We start from the raw sequence: 23,080 nt of genomic DNA on the forward strand, positions 1-23,080 counted from the left end.
CACAAAGTGCAGGGGATTTATCTGAATTTATCAGAGCCAAAATGCAGTGGCTTCTCAAAGAAAATATCACTGAGCCTAGCAACAGCCCATGGAGAGCCCAAGTGGTAGTTAAAAAGGAGGAGAAAAGTCCAGGCTAGTGATTGACTATAGCCAAACAACTAATCGCTTCACACTCCTAGATGCATACCTCCTCCCTCAAATTTTGGATATGGTAACCAAAATTATGTAGTATCAGATCTATTCGACCATTGACCTGAAAGTTGCATACCATCAGTTACTGATCCATTCCAAGGACTGGCCCTACACAGCATTTGAGGAAGATGGATGGCTTTATCAGTTCTGGAGGGTCCCTTTTGGTATCATTAATGGGGTCTCGGTCTTCCAAAGACAGATGGGCAAAATGGTCGATGAATATGGGTTAAAGGTCACCTTCAACAACATCACCATTTGTGGACACTCTCTGGAAGACCACAATACCAACCTCCAGAAGTTTCTCCACATGGCCAAATCCCTGAATCTCACATACAACTCCAGTAAGTGCATGTTCCAGACTAAATGTCTGGTGACTCTGGGCTATATGGTGGAGAATGGTATCATTGGTCCTGACACCAATCGAATGCACCCCCTGTTAAACCCACCGATCCTGAAGACCATGAAGGCCTTAAGGAGGCACCTGGACTTCTTTTCTTACTATGCCCAGTGGGTCCATCACGATGCGGATTAAGACCACCCCCTCTTAAAATCCACCATCTTGTCATTATTGGCTGAAGCCCAGGTGGATTTTGGCTACATTCAGAGCTACAACGCAAAGGCCACCTTACAAGCAGTGAACGAGAATGCACCTTTCCAAGTGGAAAGCGATGCCTCTGACGTAGCTCTGGCCGCTACCCTTAACCAGGTGGGCAGGCCAGTTGCCTTTTTTTCATGCATCCTACAAGGCTATGAGATTTGGAAGCCATCAGTGGAGAAAGAGGCCCAAGCCATTATAGAGGCCATTAATCACTGGAGGCATTACCTGGCAGGCAGAAAATTTACACAATGCTCACCATCCAGCAATCAGTGGCATTCATGTTTAATAACGCAAAAAGGGGTAAATAAAGAATGACAAATTGCCAGGTGGAGGATCGAACTCTCCACCTATAATTATGATATACCATATAGGCTCGGAAGTCTGAATGAGCCTCCAGATGCTCTCTCAAAAAGCTGTTCCTCTGCACACGCTGGGCATGGCTCACTTCGTCATGGCATGCAATCTGCCCAACACTATTGAGGATTTCAGGGAAATGACCAGGTACTTCAGGTCTGCGCTGAATGTAAACTGCACTTTTACTGCCCTGACAAAGCACACCTGATAAAGGCATTCTGCCCCTTTCGAACAACTCAGTGTTGATTTCAAGGGGCCCTTCCTTTCCACCAGCAAGTATTCACATTTTCTATTCACCATCCTCTGCCCAGACAAGACCACCACCACGGTCATCAGGGGCTTGAACTCTATTTTCACCCTGTTTGGCTATCTCAGCTAAATCCATAGTGACCGGGGCTCATCATTTATGAGCGAAGAGTTACGCAAGTATCTGCTTTAACTAGTCGTCCTGCTTGAGCCAATACCTTTTAAAATCCCCAGGGGAACAGACAAGATGAAAAGGAAAAAGTATGAAAGGCCATGAAATTGGCTCTACACTCTAAAGGGCTTCCAGACTCATGCTGGCAAGAAGTCCGACCCACAGCACTTCACTCGATAAGGTCATTTCTCTGCACTGCAACCAGTGGAACTCCTTATAAGCTCACATTCACTTTCCATAGGAAATCCATGTAGGGACCACCCTCCTGGCTTGGTTAATGGCACCAGGGCTGGTCCTGCTGAGAAAGCAAGTGAGGAGGAGCAAGACAGACCCCCTGATTGAGAAGGTGCACCTGCTGCATGCCAATTCAGCGTTTGCCTACGTGGCATACCCTGATGGTAGAGGGAACACTATCTCAAACAGAGACCTAGCACCCATCGAAACTGAGAATCCAATGCTTCAACGAAGGCAGGAACCACCAAGTACCACATCCAGGGTTCCGGATGATACTGCTCGGTAAGTGGGTCAATCAACTCTGCAACCAGAGCCAGAGCCCTCAAGACCCAGTAACTCTACACCACACAGGGTCCACAAAGTTCAGGAAGTCTTCCAGTACTGAGGCACTCATCCAGAATAACTAGACCTCCTTGACAAGATCAACTTGTAAATATTTGTAAACTATAAGTTTTTTTGAATATATGGTCTCTGTTTTTCACCTGCAGGCTTCTAAAGGAAGGGATGAATGCAGTGAACTGGAACTGTCTGTGTATTGTTCAGATGGCTGGCTCTTCCCTTGGCTCCACCCTCACCTACCCCAATATAAACCCTGGTTTTCCCCTTACCTCAAATTCACCTGAGGACTATTGTATCTACTGGCCATTGATTGTAAACTATTGATTGTAAAGCATGTTTGTATTCCTCACAAGTCTCTGAGTGCAATCAACCACGTTACAATACCCAAACTTCAGGATCTAGGTCTCAGCCTCTGCAGTTGGATTGTTGACTTCCTGTCTAACAGCCACGATCAATGAAGATGGGTAACAACATCTTTTTCATTCCTTAAGGATATCTACACAGTCCCCACTATACTCCCTCAACACTCATGAATGTAGAGCCAAATACCTTTCCAACTCCATCTTCAAATTCAATAACTCACTAGTGGGCTGATTATCAAATAATGATGAGACACAGTAAAGCAAGAAGACTGAATGTTTAGTGACATAATGCCAAGGTAAGAAACTTTCTCTCAAGGTCAATAAGACAAAGGAAATGATCATTAACTTCAAGGGAAGGGACAGAGAGTTCACACCCCTGTCCACATCAATGGTACTGAAGTGGAAAGAGTAGATAGCTTCAAGTTCTTAGGAATAAATATTTCTAACTATCTGAATGAGGCCAAGCATGTTGATGCAATGGAAAAGGAATCACACCAACACCTCTTCTTTCTTAGCAAGATCAGCATATCCCCCTTAATCCTCAACAACTTCTACAGGTACACTATCAAAAGCAAACTTGTGTAAATCATCAAGGTGTGGCATAGAAGCTACTCAATTCAAAATTGGAAGCTACAGAAGGTGGTGAGCCAATTCAGAACATCACTCATACTTTTGCCCTCTCCAAGGACTATATCTACATTTCCAGCTGTCCACAAAAGGCAGCAAACATACTGGAGGATCTATCACATCGTGAACACTCTCTTCTCACTCCACCCATCAGGGAGAAAAGTTAAGAGTGTGAAAGCACATACCAGCAGGCTTAAAGAGAGTTTCATCCCTACAACCATCAGGCCACTGAATGAACTCCACAACAGTGAATGCTGCCATGCTTGGTAGTAATTGATTTTTTTTTTTTTGCAATGCTATCCTCTGTAAGTTGTACTCTTCTACTATGTGAATATATAAACTTTAAAGTTAACTTGTCTAACTACTAGCTAAAATTTGATAACTTAATCCAAACTCCTGTTGATGTACAACTGTTGATTCCTGTTGATTTCAAATACATTTCTATTGTTGATAGCAATGAACTTTTGATATGTACATGATTTTCACAGTGCAAGTGCATAATTTAGGCCTACCACATCAGTTATACATATTCTTCTCATAAACTAGTTGATAATATGTGCAATTTTCATAATATAAATTGTTCACATGGTCAGAATATCATAATGTAGGATCTGGTATTATACATGAGGCCTAAATCATGTTCGTCAGAACTGTTTCATGACATTTTACAAAAAATATTTCGATTCAGGTGCTATAATCTGCACAATTACGACAAGTACTTTGCACATAGGATACATGCAAAACTGTTGTGTTAATTTGGTTGAAAATAAATATTTTCCTGTACCTGCTCTGTATAAATAATGTAATCAGAATATTTTAATAAACTACCAGTGTAAGAAGATGGAGTTCAGAGTTCAACATCTCCTCAATAATCACTTCAACAGTTAGTGGTTCCTCAGTACAGTTCTGCAATAAAGTGTCCAAATCCTGAAATGGTCCATGAACCCGTGGTCTGACCCGGACATGAAAATCCTGCTAATGATATAGTTTAAAGTATTTTGAAAGTTTACATTTGCAACAAAATACAGGTTATGTATCCCTACCATGTGGTCTCACCTTTTTTTCATCCACTTGTGTTTGGTATGTGTTTTGCCATCAGTAAAGAATGTTTGGTTTACTTGCCTTATCAAATAGCAATAGAAGTCACATCAGAGTTAACAAAACAGGATGGGATGTTGCTACTGATGAAGAAACGTGACAATAAGTCATTGTTCAGTAAGGGAAAAAAATCCCTCCCCAATATTAAATTCTTGGCTGCAATGCCTTCACTTCAATCTATATACTGTCCCACTGCAAAATTTCATGCAGTGAAACAATGACCCCCTTTGCCTACACCATTCCAGTGCATCCTCATGGATGAACCAGAATTAATAGAAAAATATAACCTGCCACAGAACTGTCTGTCTGCTTTGCCAATGGCTGTTCATGCATCCAGAATGAAGGATTTAATATTGGCCCTTCAAGATAGGTAAAGAATTTTACAACTGAGTAATCTTGTCTGACAGAAATAATCTCTATACTCCTACAGTGCTACAATGAGCCAGAATTATATTTTACAGTTTGAATGAATGACGCATTTTTATCCAAACTTATTTTAAAGCTGTAAGACACGAATATCTATAGACACCGAAAATGAAGTAAAATAACAATTCTGGAGAAGCTAAGCAGGTCACGCGGAGTACTTTATAGAACAAAAATAAAGATACATAAGCCACATTTCAGGGTTGAGCCCTTCGTCAAGGTATGAACAAAATGTAGGCAGGCACTGTAAGGTAAAACATCATGAGATGGGAATGTGTAAGGAGTTACCCTGTACAGGGCTGTAACAAGATGTGAATGCATCCTTGTACTTACAAGATAAGAGAGACATTGATGGATTGAGAGGCAGGAAGCTAGCAGGGAAAGGATAGCAACAGTTTTAGTCATTGGACAAGTAATGATATGATGATGTTCTAAGCATGTATCCAAGGGTATAAAAAATCACCATTTTGCTGATAACGGCAGAATGCATTCTCCGACTAACATTGTTAGTCGCAAGTGTTACAATCCGGTAATAAAGAACAAAGAACCCTGATTTCGACTCAGTCTGGTGTTTGTCTCACTCATTCATGAACAAAGCAGACCTAACAGCACACAAACAAAATGGTGGTGGGAGGGCCAGGGGTAGGAGCACCGACCCACAGGCCAGAGGTAATAGGTGGATAAGGGAGGGAGGGCACATCAGCAAACAGGTGGAAAGGGGGATGGGTCTATAAATAGAGAGGGAAAAGGGTGAAGAGCTGGAGGAAAGAAGACAGAGGGATGGGGAAAAGAGGGAGAACAGGGAGTGGGCTCATCAACCTCCCTGGCTAGATGGCATTAATGTTGATTTCTCCAGTTGGATGGCATTGACATCAACTTCTCTGGATTCTACTAACCCTCTCCTATCTTTTCTAAATGATGACCTGCCATTAAAGTGAAGCTAAATCCAAATAGTGGTAAAAATTGTCTTCAGTTATTTTCATTAATTTTGCATGGCTTCATGCTCTAACCAGCTTCTGAAATTCTGCAACTTCACATACAAAGACATTTTGCTGTGACACAGGAAGTGCCATTGTTCCTCATGGTGAAATATTATGACTTCATCAAATTTCAATCAATGCACATGACCAACATATCCTTGTTAAATCTAGCATGCCATATAGCATTCAATATAATCAGATACTTTGAGAACATGAAGGATCATTCTCGTTGATGATGAGAATAAAAACTAAAAGCTCATTCGTATGAATTCACTGACAGTAAAGAAACACCTCTATCTCATTTCCAGTTGTTCTATTTATAGGATGAAACAGAACGTAGTATGCACAGGAACTGGCTTTCTAACCTACACATCTGCGCTGAACATTTTGCCCAATTTATACTAAATCTTGGTTGCTTTGACATAATATCATATATTGTACCTTCTATTCCCTGCATATTCATGTGTCTATCCAGAAACCTTTTAAATGCTACTATTGTATCTGTTTCCACCACTACTTCTGAGTTTGTTCCAGGCATCTACACTGCACATCTCCTTTAGAATCCTCCAAGCTTAACCTCAGATTCAGATTTATGGTCAGTATACATACGTAACATCACATACAACCCTGAGATTCCTTTTTCCTGCAGGCACAGCAGAATTACCCCTATTTGGTCATGCAAAAAATAAACTCACAGTGTAAACATGTAAACAAACAAAGACCTGTTAACAGATAATGAATGTAAACAAACTGACTGTGCAATACAGAGAACAAAAATAAAATCAATAAAGTGAACAAGTAAGAGTCCTTAAATGAATCTCTGATTGAGTTTGCCATTGAGGAGTCTAATGGTGAAGGGGTAGCAGCTGTTCCTGAACCTGGTGGTGTGAATCTTGTGGCACCTATACCTCTTGCCTGATGGCAGCAATGAAAACAGAGCATGTGGGTCTTTGATAATTGTTGCTACTCTCCAAAGGTAGATGTTCTCAATAGTGGGGAGGTTTTTGCCTGTGATGTCTTGTTTTGGAGGGCTTTACGCTCAGGGATATTGGCATTCTCATACCAGAAAATGATTCAGCTGATCAGCACACTTTCCACCACATTTCTGTAGAAATTTTCCAGGGCTTCTGATGTCATACCAAACCTCCACAAACTCCTGAGGAAGTAGAGGTGCCGACATGCTTTCTTCATGATGCCGTTGGTGGTGTGTTCGGTCCAGGAAAGATCATCTGAGATAGTGACTCCAAAGAACTTAAATTTGCTCACCCTCTCCACATCTGATCCCCCAATGATCACAGGATCGTACATCTCTGGCTTTCCTTTCCTGAAGTCAACAATCAGCTCCTTAGTTTTGGTGCCATTGAGTGCAAGGTTGTTGTTGATGCACCATTCAGCCAAGTTTTCAATTTCCATCCTTTATGTTGACTCATCCACTTCCTTTACACAACCCACTCCTGTGGTATCATCGGCAAATTTGTAGATGGTGTTACTGTCATACTGAGCTGCACGATTGTAGGTGTAAAGTGAGTAGAGCAGGGGGCTAAGAACGCAGTCTTGTGGTGCAGTATTGATGGAGATTGTGAGTGAGAAAATATTCTGTCCTAACTCATCAATGTTTCCATTAATTTCATAATGTTTTATCAGGGCACTCCTCAGCCTCTGACACTCCAGAGAAAACAACATAACTTTGTCCAACCTTTCCTATAGCTTCTACACTGTAATCTAGGTAGCATCCTGGAAAATTTGTTCTGTACACACTCTAAAGCCATCACATTGTTCCTGTAAAGGGGTGGCCAGAATAGCACCTAATATTCTAAATACATCTTAAACAAAGTTTTATATAGTTGCAACATAACTTCAACTCAACACCCAACCAATGAAGGCAGGAATGTCATATGCACTTTAAAGGAGCTATGCACCTGAATACCAATATGTCTCTGCTTATGAATTTTTTTTAGAGTCCTGCCATTAATTATATATGTTTCTCTTGCATTTCACCTCACAAAGTGCATCACCACATTTTGGTCCAATTTAAACTCCATTTGCCAATTTTCTGATCATATGTAACTGATCCATATCTCACTTCATTCTTTGAAGACCACTGCACAGACCACAGCCCCATCAATCTTAGCATCACTTGCACATTCAAGTTATTTATTTCAATTGCAAACAACAAAGGACCAACCAGCAATCATGTGGAACACCTTTCCACCACTACCCACTGTCTTTGATGGACCAGCCAATTCCATAACCGTACTATCAACTCACCATGAATTCCATGCTATTGTGCCCACTATGAGGAACCTTGTCAAGTGTCTTACTAAAGCACATGTAGACGATATCCACTGCCCAATCCTCATTGACCACTTTAATCACCTGAAAACACTATCAAATTAGTAAGACATAATCTTCCCCTCACAAAGCCATGTTGGCTGTCCTTAAACTGGCCATGACTTTCCAAATGAGCATTTTTAAAATCATTAATATTTTGTCAGATCATTAAACATCTTGCAGCATTCCAAATGATTCTTTCATATTGTTGAAATGCTGTGAAAAGCCATTGAAACCTCTACTAACAGAATGGTGCCACATCCTGTGGTAATTCCAAGTCTCCAGTGACTATTTTCAGATATTTGAACATCTTTTATGAAAAGGTATGATCAAAACTGTAATTATCTGAAAATATTAACTCCCTCATTTTTCCCCTATTTAGCCACATTTGATTTGATCCCTCTTCAAGAATATGTTCAACTTTTTAACCAGAGATTACCTTCTTCCTCTGTCCTCTTAAGTAGGACTTCATGCTATCTGACTCTTCAATTATGGGATATTTGGCCTTGACCCATTGGAGTTCTTGAAATTTACTGACTGAATCATCCATTTTAGGAAGCATAATTATCTCTCCACACTTACACTGATGGAACAGAATTCCAGTCTGTAATCCATTAATAACATTTGAATATAATAACTTCCTCATGGATTGTTCACATCAGGAAAGAGTGCAGCTGGCGTTGAGACAGATACTCTTAATTTGACAGCAATCTCACTCTGACTTATTGCAGACCGCAAAAAGGATATAATAGCATTGAAGGACAGTTCAAATTCAGTGATTAATCTTAATATCTCTTCTTTATTCATAATGATAGATTGTTGATAAAGACTGCATATAAAAGATGTATGACCAATGGATGTACTACACAAGAAATGATGAACATCATTCCATGTTTCCATAACAACCAATCTTGTTCTTTATCAAATGACAATCACATTTATTAAAAAGCCAATGAACTTGACAATGTCTTTAGGTAAAGTAACTACTCTCATTTTGACAAATATGCTCCTTACTGCACATGCTGATTTCATCTTGATTTATCAATGCAAAATATCATAAATGGTATTAATATTATTCACTTTTATAGAAAATAATGAAACCAAAATGCAGAATTTATCTTACTTCTTGAATTTGCCAGTATGCTAACAATGCCCTTTAGTCAACAATACTGTTTTGGCAATTAGGATTAAAACACTTGTTTTAGTGATGGGCAATTAATCTTCAGAATGTTAATCAGTCACAGTCTTTTCCAAAGCATACTTTATGACCCTTTTATTTTTTTTACAACATCAATGGACACCAGATACTCTTTGGCATTGCTGAACACTTTACCAGGATCTTCTTAAAACTCTTTTTCATTTGCAAACCATCCTAGACAAATTGAAGACACCATGTTTTCACGTAACCATCTGTCACCTGCTTATTCTGCTCCAAATTAAACAAGTTTCTTTAGAACTTCACACTGTGCATTAACTTTATTGTCCTTAGCCTAGATTTTGTTCAATGCTTTTTGTCAGCCACACTCACATGGAAAATCTTAGAGAGCAAGATCCTCAAATTCACCAGATGTTAACTGAACGAGCTCCAAATATAAAGAATGGGGCACAAATCATGTGAGCAAAACCCCACAACCATTCCAGCCCACAAAATTCTTGAGGAAATGGGTCAACTTTTTTCATTCAAGACATATGCAAAAACTCTCTGAATTTTTTTTTAATGACAATAGCTTAAAAATTACCATTTTTAGAAATAATTTAACTGAAAACATCTCAAAACAACAGAAACATTTGAAGCTTCATGGTTTAGAGCGGTATGATTACCATAGTGACCAGCCCAATGCTATTATAGTGCTAGTGACCTAGGTTTGAATCCAGGGAGCTCTGTAAGGAGTTTATAAATTTTCCCCATGACCTGCGTGGTTTTTACCCACACGCTCCAGTTTTCCCCACCCTCTAAAAATACATGGAGTTGGTAGGTTAATTGGGTGGTGTAGCGACCCGCTTACTGGGGCACAATCCAGTACACAAGATGGCTGGCAAACGGAGCGACCATGCAGACCTTTGTCCCACGTGTGAATGCCAACCAATCCAAGGCCAGCACTGCTCTGATATCACTCCTGTCGTCAGCAACAGGGAGCGAACATAAGCAGAGATGTCAGTGCAATAAATCAGTCTTCGACTTCTTGGATGTGTGTCATTCTTTCCCACTTCATGGTAGTGCACACACTACATTGGTGATCCCGGCAGGTAAAACGGCCAGTTGAACCTGAAGATGACAGACTGAGCAGCTCTTCACGTGGTTTTGTTGAAGCTGCCAACGTTCTGAGTGTCGCAACCACACATGTGGTTCGAACAGGCTGAGGTCCAGTTCCACCTTCGACAGATCACCACCGCTGACCATGTTATGTGGTGAGCTTGCTTGACCAGGACACAGCAGCAAGGGTCATTGACTTCCTTCAGCAGCCTCCAGAGCAAGGCAAATGCGATGCCCTCAAGGAGATATTAGCCCGCAACTTCAGACTCTCACAGCGTTAGCAAACTGCCTGATTATTACATATGGATGGATTGGGGACAGGGCCCCATCTGCCTTCATGAACGAGATGTTCACCCTTGCTAAGGGACACAGGTCTTGTCTGCTCTTCGAGCAGATTTTCCTGGAGCAGCTGTCCAAGGATATCCGATTCTTGCTGACCAAAGAGGATTTCAGTGACCCCAGGAAAGTTGCAGCTTGGGTGGGCATGCTCTGGAGGGCAAAGAAAGAAAATAGCGCCTCGATGGAGCAGATCACTAGGCCCCGCACACAGCTGGCAACATTTCAACTGCTTTACTTTGTCCGACAACACTTTTACACGGATCCTAGCAGAGTTCCCTTCGATCGTGGTTCCACAGTTTTCCTCCGCCAAACCAAGGCACCACATTGTCACCGAGGTCCCCTTGCTCCATGCCAGGACATGTTGTCTCCCCCCCACCCACCCCCAGAAGCTCACTCTCACCAAGAAGGAGTTTAAAAAATAGAAGAGCTGGGGATAGTGTGGTGTTCCAACAGCCCTGGGCCTCCCCCCTGCTCATGGTACTAAGGCAGCAGGAGGGTCAAGGCCATGTAGTAACTATCACCAGCTCAACAAGGTCACCATACCTTACAGGTACCCTATGCCCCATATCCAAGACTTTATTGCTAACTTAGAAGAAGCACAGGTATTTTAAATGTCGACGTTATCAGGGGCTATCATCAGATCTCGGTCCATCCCAATGACGTCCCTCAAACCACCATCATTACCCCTTTTGGACTCTTCAAATTCCTGAAAATGCCCTTTGGACTTAAGAACGCAGCCCAGACCTTCCAAAGGCTGGTGGATGCAATAGGCAGGACCTTCCATTCATGCTCATCTATTTTGAGGATATTCTCATCGCCAGCCACAATCACACAGAACACACAGCCCATCTAAGGTGACAGTGCACCTGGCTGCAGAAATTCAGACTAACTATAAACCCTGAAAAGTGCAGTTTGGGTTGGAAATTATCGACTTCCTGGGGCATTGAATCAATAAACTGCTATCCAAAAAGATAGAGGCTGTTTGGTGCTTTGCCAACCCCCGAACACTGAAAGGGTTGCAGGAATTTGGCGGTATGATAAACTTTTATCACTGATTCATATTGGCAGCAGCCCATATCATGCACCCCCTTTTTGCACTCATGGCAGAGAAAGGTAAACACAAAGAGGCCTTGGAGGCATTCCAGAAAGCCAAAGGCGCATTGGCCAAAGTCAACCTTCTGGTACATCCTGGGCTAGAGGCACCAACTGCCCTCACAGTAGACGCCTCCAGCACAGTGGTAGACAGCATACTGGAGCAATTCATTGCAGGGCAATGGAAGCCCTCGGCCTTCTTTAGCAGACACCTGCAGCCACCCAAAATCAAATACAGTGCCTTTGTCTGGGAGCTATTTGTGCTGTACCTTGCAGTCAGACACTTCAGGTATTTATTGGAAGGTAGACAATTTAAGTTCTTAATGGACCATAAATCGTTAACCTTTACCTTCCATAAAGTGTCAGGCCTTTGGTTGGCTTGGCAGCAGCAACACCTCTCATACGTCTCTGAGTTCACCAGGGATATCCAACACATCACGGGCAGGACCAATGTGCTGGCCACGCACTGTCCCATCCTGCGATCGAGTCTCTCCAGGCCCTGTCCCAGGGAATAGACTATTTCACCCTAGCCAGGGCACAGCAAGAAGACCATGAGATCCCAACATACAGGATGGTAGTTTCCGGGCTCAGGCTGGAGGATGTCACCATCAGCCCTGGTAACCAGCTGTTCCTCTATGATATCTCCACCAGCAAACCCTGCCCCATTGTGCCAGCAACATTGAGACAGCAGATTTTCGACACGGAGCATAACCTGGCACACCCAACCATCAGAATTTCTGTCAAAAAGGTGGCCAGTAGGTTCGTCTGGCACGGTCTCCGAAAACAGGTCAGACTGTCATGCTCTGCCAGACGTTCAAAGTGCAGACACACGTTAAAGCTTCCCTCCCACCCCAGACTTTCAAGCTAGCATAACGAGGGATCAATCACATCCATATTGACATTGTAGGACCACTACTGGTCTCCCACAGAGTGAGATATCTCCTCACCATGATTACCACACTACAAGGTTGCCGGAAGTGATCCCACTGGCCAACACAACCACCAAACCCTGTGCCAGGACATTGATTAACACCTGGGTGTCGAGATTTGGAGTCCAGAAGGATATGACCTCGGGAGTCTGGATAACATTGGCCAACTTGCTTGGAACCCAGCGCCATCACACCATGCTGTACCACCCTCACACCAACAGGATGGTGGACCAGTTCTACAGGCACCTAAAGGCAGCCTTAATGGTTAGGCTCAAGGGGCTGAACTGGGCAGATGAGCTACCCTGGGCCCTCCTGGAGATACACACTGCACCAAAAGAAGATTTTAACACCTCAGCAGCCAAGATGGTGTATGGCATAATGTTGGTGATTCCAGGGGAGTTCTTGGCTGCTGCCAAGGACCCAGAGGACACGATGGCCACATTGACTAAGCTGAGGGAAAGATTGGGTATTCAAGCACCTCCGCAGCCTCTGCCGCACAACCAGGCTAAGTCCTATGTCCCCAAAAACTTAGCGACCTATGTGCATATTTTTGTTCAGATGGGGGCACACCGGACCCCTCTGTAATGGCTGTACAAAGGGCCATATAAAGTAGTCAGACACAACTGGTCAATATGTATGCTAGATATTGGCAGTAAGGAAGAGACATTCACCATCGACCACCTCAAGCCAGCACACCTGGACATTAGCCAGTCAGAATCCACTCAGCGCCCATGATGCAGAGGTAGGCCTTCGAAAGCAGAAAACAGCACTCCGATCACTGATTTGGGGATCCGACCCAGTACACAAGATAGCTGACAAATGCAGCAACCATGCAGACCCCGCAGGGGCCAACGACCTTCGTCCAAGGTGACCATTTGCACAGTGGGAAACACCGAGCAATTGGTATGCCAACCAATCAGAGGCCGGTGCTACTGTGACATCACTCCTATTGTCAGCAGAGGGGAAAGAATATAAGCAGAGTTGCCAGTGCAATAAATCAGTCTTCAGCTTCTGTGATGTGTGTCATTCTTTCCATGGATTTCAACCCAGAATCTACTTCGATTGTGTTGACAATAATTTAAAAAAAAAATAACTAAAACAAAACATATTTTATTTTACACACACCTATCCTTCCTGCAGCTTCACAATAGTCATTGGGAAGATCACTTTGTTGAGCACCTCAGCTCTGTCCGGTGCAACAGCAGGGATCTCCCAGTGGCCATTCATTTCAATTCCCCATTCCATTCACTTGCCAGCATGACTTTCCATTCTCTTATGCACTTCCAGACTGAGACTACTGGAAAATTGGAGGAACGCCACCTCATATTCTGTCTGGGCACCATCCAACTGGCTAGCGTTAAAATTGACTACTCTATTTTCTGTAATCCACCCCCTTCCCATCTTTCCCTATGCCTCCTTTTCTCTAGCTTAGTCTTTCACACCTTTTTCTTTCCAGTTACATACCACTTTTAATATTCCCTATGCCATAGGTGCTCTGTGATTACTGAGGTACGATGATGTGCAAGCCTATTAAAATAAATAAAGTAGGCAATGCCCCTCCCATCTCATTACTATGTTTGTTGAGTATGTAAATAATATTTTCCCTTTTACTCACAGAAATCTGTTCTCTCTCATGATATAAACCTCTTTCTTTGTTGGACTCACCCTACTTTTTTTTCATAACTTTATTCATTCATTCAACAAAGTTATTACATACAATAAGAAAAATACATATTATGAACAATAATTTTTTTTGCTTTATATAAAAAAAAGAGAAAAAAAGAAAAAAGAAAAAAGAACCCCCCCTCCCTCCCCCTCTCAGACAACTCTCTTTAGGAGAGCCAAAGAAAGAGAAAAGAAAACTGAAATATATTTACTAAAATCTAATCAAGGAAAATCTAAATGTAAATATTCTAAATATAAAGACCACTTATTAAAAAAAATTATCATGTAAAACAAATGTAATTTTTTCCATTACTAAACAAGTTTTCATCTCATTATGCCATCTATTAATATCAATATCAATCACATTAGCATTTTTCCATGTACTTGCTATACATTTTTTTGCAACAGATAAAGCTAAATACACAAAAGCAATACGAAATTTATCTAATCCCAAATCTTTGAAAGGATTCAACTCACCCAACAAAAATATTGTTGGATCCAGAGATATTTTGATCTTATACAAATGTTCCAAAAATGATTGAATTGCTTTCCAAAAAGATTGTATATGTCCACCTAACCAAACAGCATGAAAAAAAGTTCCAACCGAATTACCACACCTAAAACAAGAATATGATTCACTAAAACCATATTTTTTTTTAACTTTTCAGGTGTTAAATACAATTGATGTAAAAAAAATTGTAATTAACCATTGCATAACAAACATTTATCAATCTAGTAACACTATCATCCTCAGAAAAAGTAAACTTAATATCCTTTTCCCATTTAACCTTAGATCCATTCCATCCCTTTTTTTCCATACTTTCCTGTAATATTTGGTACATCAATGAAATATATCCCTTCTTTGGTGCAATCACAAGAAAAGATTCACATTTAGTCAATTTAGGTAAAATCATATTCTTACCAAATATTTGTTTTACTAGGGATTGAAGTTGATAATAAACAAATGAAGAATTCTCATTAATACCAAAATCTTCCCTCATTTGATTAAAGGATAAAAATTGACCTTTTTTAAAACAATCCCCCAAGATTTTTTATACCTTTAGATTTCCAATGTAATAAACATTGATTATACATTAAAAAAGGAACAAGTTGGTTATTATAATAATGGTGTTAAAGTTAATAATTTACCCTTAGAACCTATCATTCTATTTTTCATCATCCATAACTTCATTAAATGTTTTAGTATAGGCACATTATATTGTTGTAATAAATTTAAATTCCACCAAAACAAAAATTGATGTACTTCAAATTCAGAAATATTCATCATCTCAATTTTAGCCCAACTAGGGGGCCGTTCCAAATCCATTAATAAACTAATAAATTTAAATTGAGCTGCCTCATAATAATTTTGAAAATATGGTAAACATAATCCCCCTAATGCATATTTCCAGCTTAGCTTATTCAAAGCTACTCTTGGAAATTTACCCTTCCATAAAAATTCCCTAACCATTTTATTTAAATCTCAAAAAAAATTCTTATTAAGTAAACACGGAATTGACTGATACAAATATTGTATATGTGGAAAGATATTCATTTTGATTGTATTTATTCTTCCAATTAAATTTATAGGAAGATCATTTCACTTAATCAAATTAGCTTTGATCTTTTTCATTAACGGTACATAATTTAATTTATATAAAGATTGATAATCAACATCCACATTTTTACCCAAATATTTAATTCAATCAGTCCACTTCAAATTAATAATATTCTTATAAACTGAATAATCTCCTTCATCTATTGGTAAAATTTCACTTTTTTCCCAGTTAACTTTATATCCAGACAAAGATCCATATTGTATTAAACATTCTTTCAAGTGTAAAAGTGACTGAGCTGGGTTTTTTAAATACACCAGTACATCATCAGCAAATAGATTAATTTTATACTCCTCGTCTAAAACTCTCATACCTTGTATCTGTCTGTGTATTTTGTCGTATCAACTGTGCTAAAGGTTCAATTACTAACGCAAATAAAGCTGGAGACAAAGGACAACCTTGTCAAGTTGAACGAGTTAATTTAAAAGGTTCCGAGATCTGACCATTTGTTAATACCCTGGCTATTGGTTTATTATATAAAGCTTTAATCCAACCAATAAAAGAAGGACCAAACTTAAATTTCTTTAAGACTTTAAATAAAAAGTTCCACTCAACTCTGTCGAAAGCCTTTGGGGCGTGGTGTATAGCCTGTGTAACCAATTATATTGTATCATGCGTAACCTTGTGTTTATTGTATTTCTCATAGTTCTGGAGCATAGCTTTTCCCATGTTTCATTCTTTATCTTTATGTTTAGATCTTGTTCCCATTTTTGTTTGGGTTTACAGCTTGTTTCCTCATTCTCTTTCTCTTGCAGTTTGATGTACATGTTTGTTTTAAATCTTTTAATTATCATTGTGTCTGTAATCACATATTCAAAATTGCTTCCTTCTGGTAACCTCAGCCTGCTTCCCAATTTGTCCTTCAAGTAGGTTTTCAGTTGGTGGTATGCAAACATTGTACCTTGAGTTATACCATATTTGTCCTTCATTTGTTCAAAAGATAATAATTTATTTCCCGAAAAACAATTTTCTATTCTTTTGATCCCTTTTCCCTCCCATTTTCTAAAGGAAAGGTTATCTATTGTGAAAGGGATTAGTTGATTTTGCATCAATATAAATGGGACCCAACAGTATCAGACAGATGTTTTCGCTGTAAGAAGGAAAAGGGAACAACAGTACATGCAATTTGGGCATGTGAGAAAATGGAAAAGTTTTGGGAAGATCTAAACTAGGTATTAAATAAAATCACAAAAAGCAACATACCAAAAAATCCAGAGATCTTTATATATATGGCGAGCTCTCCACTGGCCACCGTGACAGAGGGGCACCAAAGAAAAGGTACAAGGACTGCCTAAAGAAATCTCTTGGTGCCTGCCACATTGACCACCGCCAGTGGGCTGATATCGCCTCAAACCGTGCATCTTGGCGCCTCACAGTTTTGGCGGGCAGCAACCTCCTTTGAAGAAGACCGCAGAGCCCACCTCACTGACAAAAGGCAAAGGAGGAAAAACCCAACACCCAACCCCAACCAACCAATTTTCCCCTGCAGCCGCTGCAACCGTGTCTGCCTGTCCCGCATCGGACTTGTCAGCCACAAACGAGCCTGCAGCTGACGTGGACTTTTACCCCCTCCATAAATCTTCGTCCGCGAAGCCAAGCCAAAGAATACAAGAAGTAAAGAACTTGGACTCGATTTGGATGGAGCACAAAAAAGATTTATTATGATAGCCTTAGCTGTAGCAAAAAAATGTATTATGTCAACCTGGAAATTAGAAGATAGCCTGAGAATACAGCAATGGTACATAGAAATGAATAAATGTATTCCATTGGGAAAAATAACATATAATTTAAGAAATAACATCACAGTATTCAAACAAATTTGGGAACCGTACATGGAACACACAACAGAGAAGTCCTACCGCGGACCTCCACCACCTAAAATGACAGAAGGAGAAGAGGACTAAATGAACTGACCCAGTATGTAAAAGTGGAAGACACAAATTTCTTGTTTATTTTCATTGTGTGATGACATTGTTTAATGGGTTTAATGTATCATATATGTTGAACATTGAGTGGGTGGGGAGGGGGGGGGGTGAAGGAGGGAGGGAAGGGAGGGGGGAAAGGGGAGGAAATGGCACTGTGTATATTCAAGAGGGAAATGCTTGTCTGTATTTTGGTCAGTATGGTTCATAGTGTGAAAAATTTAAAAAAATTTAAAACTCTGTCAAAAGCCTTTTCTGCATCAAGAGATATCACCATCGGATGGTCAGGACACTGTTGATGTTTATTAATCGAACTAATCACTTGAAGAATATTATATGAAGCATACCTATTCTTTATAAAACCTGGTTGATCAACATGTATCAACTTAGGTAAAAATTTAGCCAATCAATTCACTAATACTTTAGCTATTATTTTATAGTCTACATTCAACAAAGAAATTGGTCTATATGAAAATACCTTTAACAGGTCTCTATCCTTCTTAGGAATTACAGTAATTAAAGCACTAGAGCATGATTCAGGTAAATCATAATGTTCCTTAATCTGTCATAACATTTCTCCAAACACTGTAGATAAATCATCATAAAATAGCTTATAAAATTCAACCAAAAACCCATCATCACCAGGTGTTTTTCCATTCGGCATTTCCAACATAGCTGATTTAATTTCTAAATCAGTAAAAGGAGCCTCCAGCTCCAATATGTCTTCTTCTCCTAGTACCATTAATTTCAACACTGATAAAAAGGAGTCAATCAAACCGCTCTCCTGTTTTTCTTCAGAAGTATATAATTTCTTATAAAATAAATAAAACTCATCATTAATCTCACGAGGTTTGTAAGTAATAGTCGAATTCCGTCTAACTACATTAATACAATGGCGTGAAGCAAGGCTGTGTTCTCGCACCAACCCTCTTTTCAATCTTCTTCAGCATGATGCTGAACCAAGCCATGAAAGACCCCAACAATGAAGACGCTGTTTACATCCGGTACCGCACGGATGGCAGTCTCTTCAATCTGAGGCGCCTGCAAGCTCACACCAAGACACAAGAGAAACTTGTCCGTGAACTACTCTTTGCAGATGATGCCGCTTTAGTTGCCCATTCAGAGCCAGCTCTTCACCAACCAATTTTCCCTTGCAACCGCTGCAATCGTGTCTGCCTGTCCCGCATCGGACTTGTCAGCCACAAACGAGCCTGCAGCTGACGTGGACTTTTTACCCCCTCCATAAATCTTCGTCCGCGAAGCCAAGCCAAAGAAGACATTAATAACCCTTGATACCTGTTCTTTCTTTAACTGCCATGCAAGTACCTTATGTGCTTTCTCACCCCATTCATAATACCGTTGTTTCAATCTATTAATCAAGCATTCAAATTGATAAGATTGCAACATATTATATTTCAATTTCAATCGAGACAACTCTATCTTCTGATCTTCTGTCACATCTCTCTGAAATTCCTTTTCTAATTCATCAATCTGTTTCTCTAATTCAAGACTCTCGGTCAAATAATTCTTCTTAACCTTAGAGATATAACTAATTATTTGATCTCTCAAGAAAGGTTTCATAGCATCCCACAATATAAATTTACTCTGAACGGAGTTAACATTTTCTTCCAAAAAGAGATTAATTTGTTTCTTAAAAAATTCAATAAATTCCACTTTTTTTAACAACATCGTATTGAATCTCCAATGAGAAGCTGCACGAACTTTTTCAGAACTCTCATAAGTAATATACAACAAAGAATGATCTGAAATTACCCAACTTTTATATTCTGCCTGCAGTATTTTCCCCTGTAAATATGCCGATACTTAAAAAAATCTATTCTAGAAAAAGATTCTTATCTAAATGAATAAAAAGAAAAATCCTTCTCTGTTGGGTTAAGATGTCGCGAAATGTCCACTAAATTAAATTCTTTCTTCAAAGCTCGAATTTGAATTACCATTTTAGATTTTTTTGGAAATTTATCTAGTAAAGGTTCACTTAAATCTCCGCCAACCAAAACATTTTCATTAGCTTGTCCCAAAAGCAAAATTGCATCCGAAATAAATGCTTCATCATCCACATTCGGTGCATAAATGTTAAGTAAAGTCCAAAATTCATTAAAAATCTTACAATTCAATTTAAGAATACATCCTGCATTCATTTCCATTGATTGTAATTCAAAAGATAAATTTTTATGTATCAAAATTGCTACTCCCTTAGTTTTGGAATTAAATGAAGAAGAGAAAACATGTCCAACCCAATCCCTCTTCAATTTCATACTTTCTTTTTCATTCAAATGTGTCTCCTGTAAAAAAGCATTATCAATCTTCATCTTTTTAATGTAAGCCAAAACTCGCTTACGCTTGATCGTATTATTTAATCCCTGAACATTAAAGGTCGCAAATTTCAAATTTGACATATCTAATACAATTACTATATACCAAAAATAGTCACAAAATTAATAATAACAAAGAAATTTTTTTAATATATATAGAACCCTCAAATTAAAATATATAGGCCCTCCAAAAAAAATAATATTCATTAATGAGAGAAAAAAAACCCACCAAAAAGTAGTAACTCCCTAAAAAACTGGGTGTGGATTACCCACTAGTGACTGATGACTAACAAATAAGTTAGTGGAATCCCCTCCTCCCCAGCCAGCCAGTCAGAAATGCTAACATATTACAAAAAAAATCAGCCTTGAGATTCCAGTCCAGATGGTGAACTAATTTCAAGAGTAGATGAACTCTTTCCATTCCCATTATTTCCATTCCCATTCTTTCCATTTCTGCCATTTTGTCCATTTCCAAGTCCATCAGATTTTCTTTTAGGAGGTAATGGTGGACTCTTTCTTTGTCCTCTGACATATGGTAACGAATTAGCAAAAACCATTGCCTCGTCTCACTCTCAAAGAATTGAAACTGATAGTTTCCATAAAACACTTTCAACTCAGCAGGATAACGAAAAGCAAATTTGTAACCTTTACGCCATAAAACATCTTTAACTGAATTAAATTCACGTCGTTGTCTGATGACATCTTGACCCAAATCAGGATAGAAGAAAACTCTACTATTCTGATTCATCATTGGAGCTTGTCTTTGTCTTGCATTTTGAACTGCAAGTCAAAGAATTCTCTCTCTATCCAAACAATTCAAACAACGAACTATCACAGCTCTTGACGGCTGACCAGATAAATGTGGTCTTAAAGCTCTATGTGCTCTTTCCAATACCAATCCATCAGGAAAGGACTCTTCCCCCAGCACCTGGGGAATCCAATTTTTAAAATATTTGACGGGATCTTGACCTTCTATACCTTCTGGCAAACCCACAATTTTCACATTATTTCTTCTGCATTGATTTTCCAAATAGTCCATTTTTTTTTTGTTAACTCTTTTTCCCGGGCTCCTAAATCTTTAACTGATTTTTCCACCTTTACTATTGTTTCTGTATTGGATTGTACCTGTTTACATTCAGAAAAAGAAGCTTCAATTTTTTTAAGTTTTCCCGGTTTTCTTTAACTTCTGCCTTAACCACATTTAAGTCTGAAATTCTATCAGTATTCATTTGAACCACCTGGTTCAATTGACCAGTAATAACATCCAAATAAGAAGCAAAACCTTCAAACATCATGTAAACAGGCTGAAATTCAGTTTGGATTGCAGGATCTGCTTCTAGAATTTGTAACTCACTTTCTTCCAGCTCTTCTTCCATTTCCTGTACAGTAGTAGAGTAAGGTAAGCCCTCTTCTCGTTGCTCTTCAAAAGGTAGCATTCTAGTTGTTTTGTTGCGAGTTTGGACACCCAACAATGACCCCCCGACTTCCTCAGGGGTCGTCGCTGCTGTCTCCCCGCAGACCATTTTTAAATAAAATTACAGAATTCTCCGTAATTAACAGCGCCACCTAAGCACATAATCACTGCAGACTGCGTGTCTGCCGTCGGAATTTTCTTCCTCCGTGCTCCCGTCTCTTCCAATGGGAGAGTTCTTTGCAGCAAGCCTCCAGGCTCATGCCCAACTCCTCGGGAGCACGCTCCTTCCTCCGCAGAATGGGTCGAACCAGCGCCATCCTGAGACTGGTGAGTAACTGTTACATTAGCTTTTGTCCCCACCGGCGATCGTTGAAGCTTGGGGATCACTAAAAACAGATCCGAGGCTGTTCCAGGTTGTTTAGGCCCCAATCCTTCTGCACTTCGAAACTGTATTTTATTTTGTAACTGAGACTTAGTTTTTTTTTACATTAGTAGCCATAATAGCTCACCAAAATATCAAACTAAAAATAAAGGGTTAAAAAACGGGCATTTACAAGTCTGACCAGAGAGGGCAGGGATTACACATCTGATCTCTACGCCATCTTGCCACGCCCCCTTGGACTCACCCTATTGAATTAAGCAGTACTTATGCCTCATTCATTGATTTTTTCACAGTTTACAAACTCACTGTTGTCATTGCTACCTAAAAGGCCCACAGTCAAGCTAGTGATATTTGCATCCTTCCTTCCTACTGACCACACATGAACTTCTGTTTCATAATTTTGTGAATTCCCAATATCATCCCCACCAGCCCAACTATTACCTCTGCCACGATACTGTACTATCATTTCACTAGCCAAGATTATAGAAGCCAACCCTGAGACAGACACACTATCTCATCTCTCCAACTCAAATTAAGTGCATCTACACTTTAATTAGTTATTTCTGCTTGGTTTAGTTTGACACCTCATTGGTCCCTGTTTGCCTCTACATACTTCTAGACAAATAACTAAAAAATGGGATTACTGGGTGCCAGGTTTCAGTCAAAGGCTCATAACATAATTTAAGGCATAACTTAACCTTTCTGTGCTTCTTCATTTCATTAAATGTTGAGACACTCAGGGACAACATATTTGTTGTGGTTTCAGGCAGTGCTCAAAACAAGAATGAAAAAAAATCATCCAGTAAAAAAAAACAGTCACGTCAATACCCAGTGATTAAATAACCCAGTAAGTAGATTTTGATGGTTGTCTTTTGAAGAGGAGTTTAGGGCAGGTTTGCATGGTTATCATTCAATAAGGTTACAGTATGGAAGATGGTATTCAGAACCATCTGCTGTCTTCCAGAAAAATGATCATTCCTACCCCATCCCTTTCTCCATGCAAATTTTTCTTCAGCATATATTTATCCAAGGTCACAATGGAGCAACTCCTCCACAACATCTGCAAACAATGGATTCTAGATTCCAACCACACACTGCACTTCATTTTATAAGTCCTTAATTCCATTAGCTTAAGGGAACATTCTTCTGCTCGGACCCCCTCATCAATTTATACTTCT

At 39.7% G+C, this 23,080-nt stretch overlaps 1 protein-coding gene across 3 annotated transcripts in view; it reads right to left on the bottom strand.

Moving 5' to 3' along the window:
- Positions 1 to 23,080, bottom strand: part of trdn (triadin) — a 512,395-nt gene that overhangs the window by 350,737 nt on the left and 138,578 nt on the right. Inside the window, exon 1 of one of the 3 annotated variants that reach the window (XM_069886893.1) lies at positions 5,542 to 5,693. The exons of the other annotated variants lie outside the window; for them this stretch is intronic. Within the exon in view, the coding sequence (XP_069742994.1) occupies positions 5,542 to 5,575 (34 nt within the window). The 5' untranslated portion in view covers positions 5,576 to 5,693. Of the gene's footprint in view, positions 1 to 5,541; positions 5,694 to 23,080 lie in introns of those variants that run through there. 3 annotated transcript variants of the gene reach the window in all.

The sequence above is a fragment of the Narcine bancroftii genome, chromosome 6, assembly GCF_036971445.1.
Source record: "Narcine bancroftii isolate sNarBan1 chromosome 6, sNarBan1.hap1, whole genome shotgun sequence".
NCBI lineage: Eukaryota > Metazoa > Chordata > Chondrichthyes > Torpediniformes > Narcinidae > Narcine > Narcine bancroftii.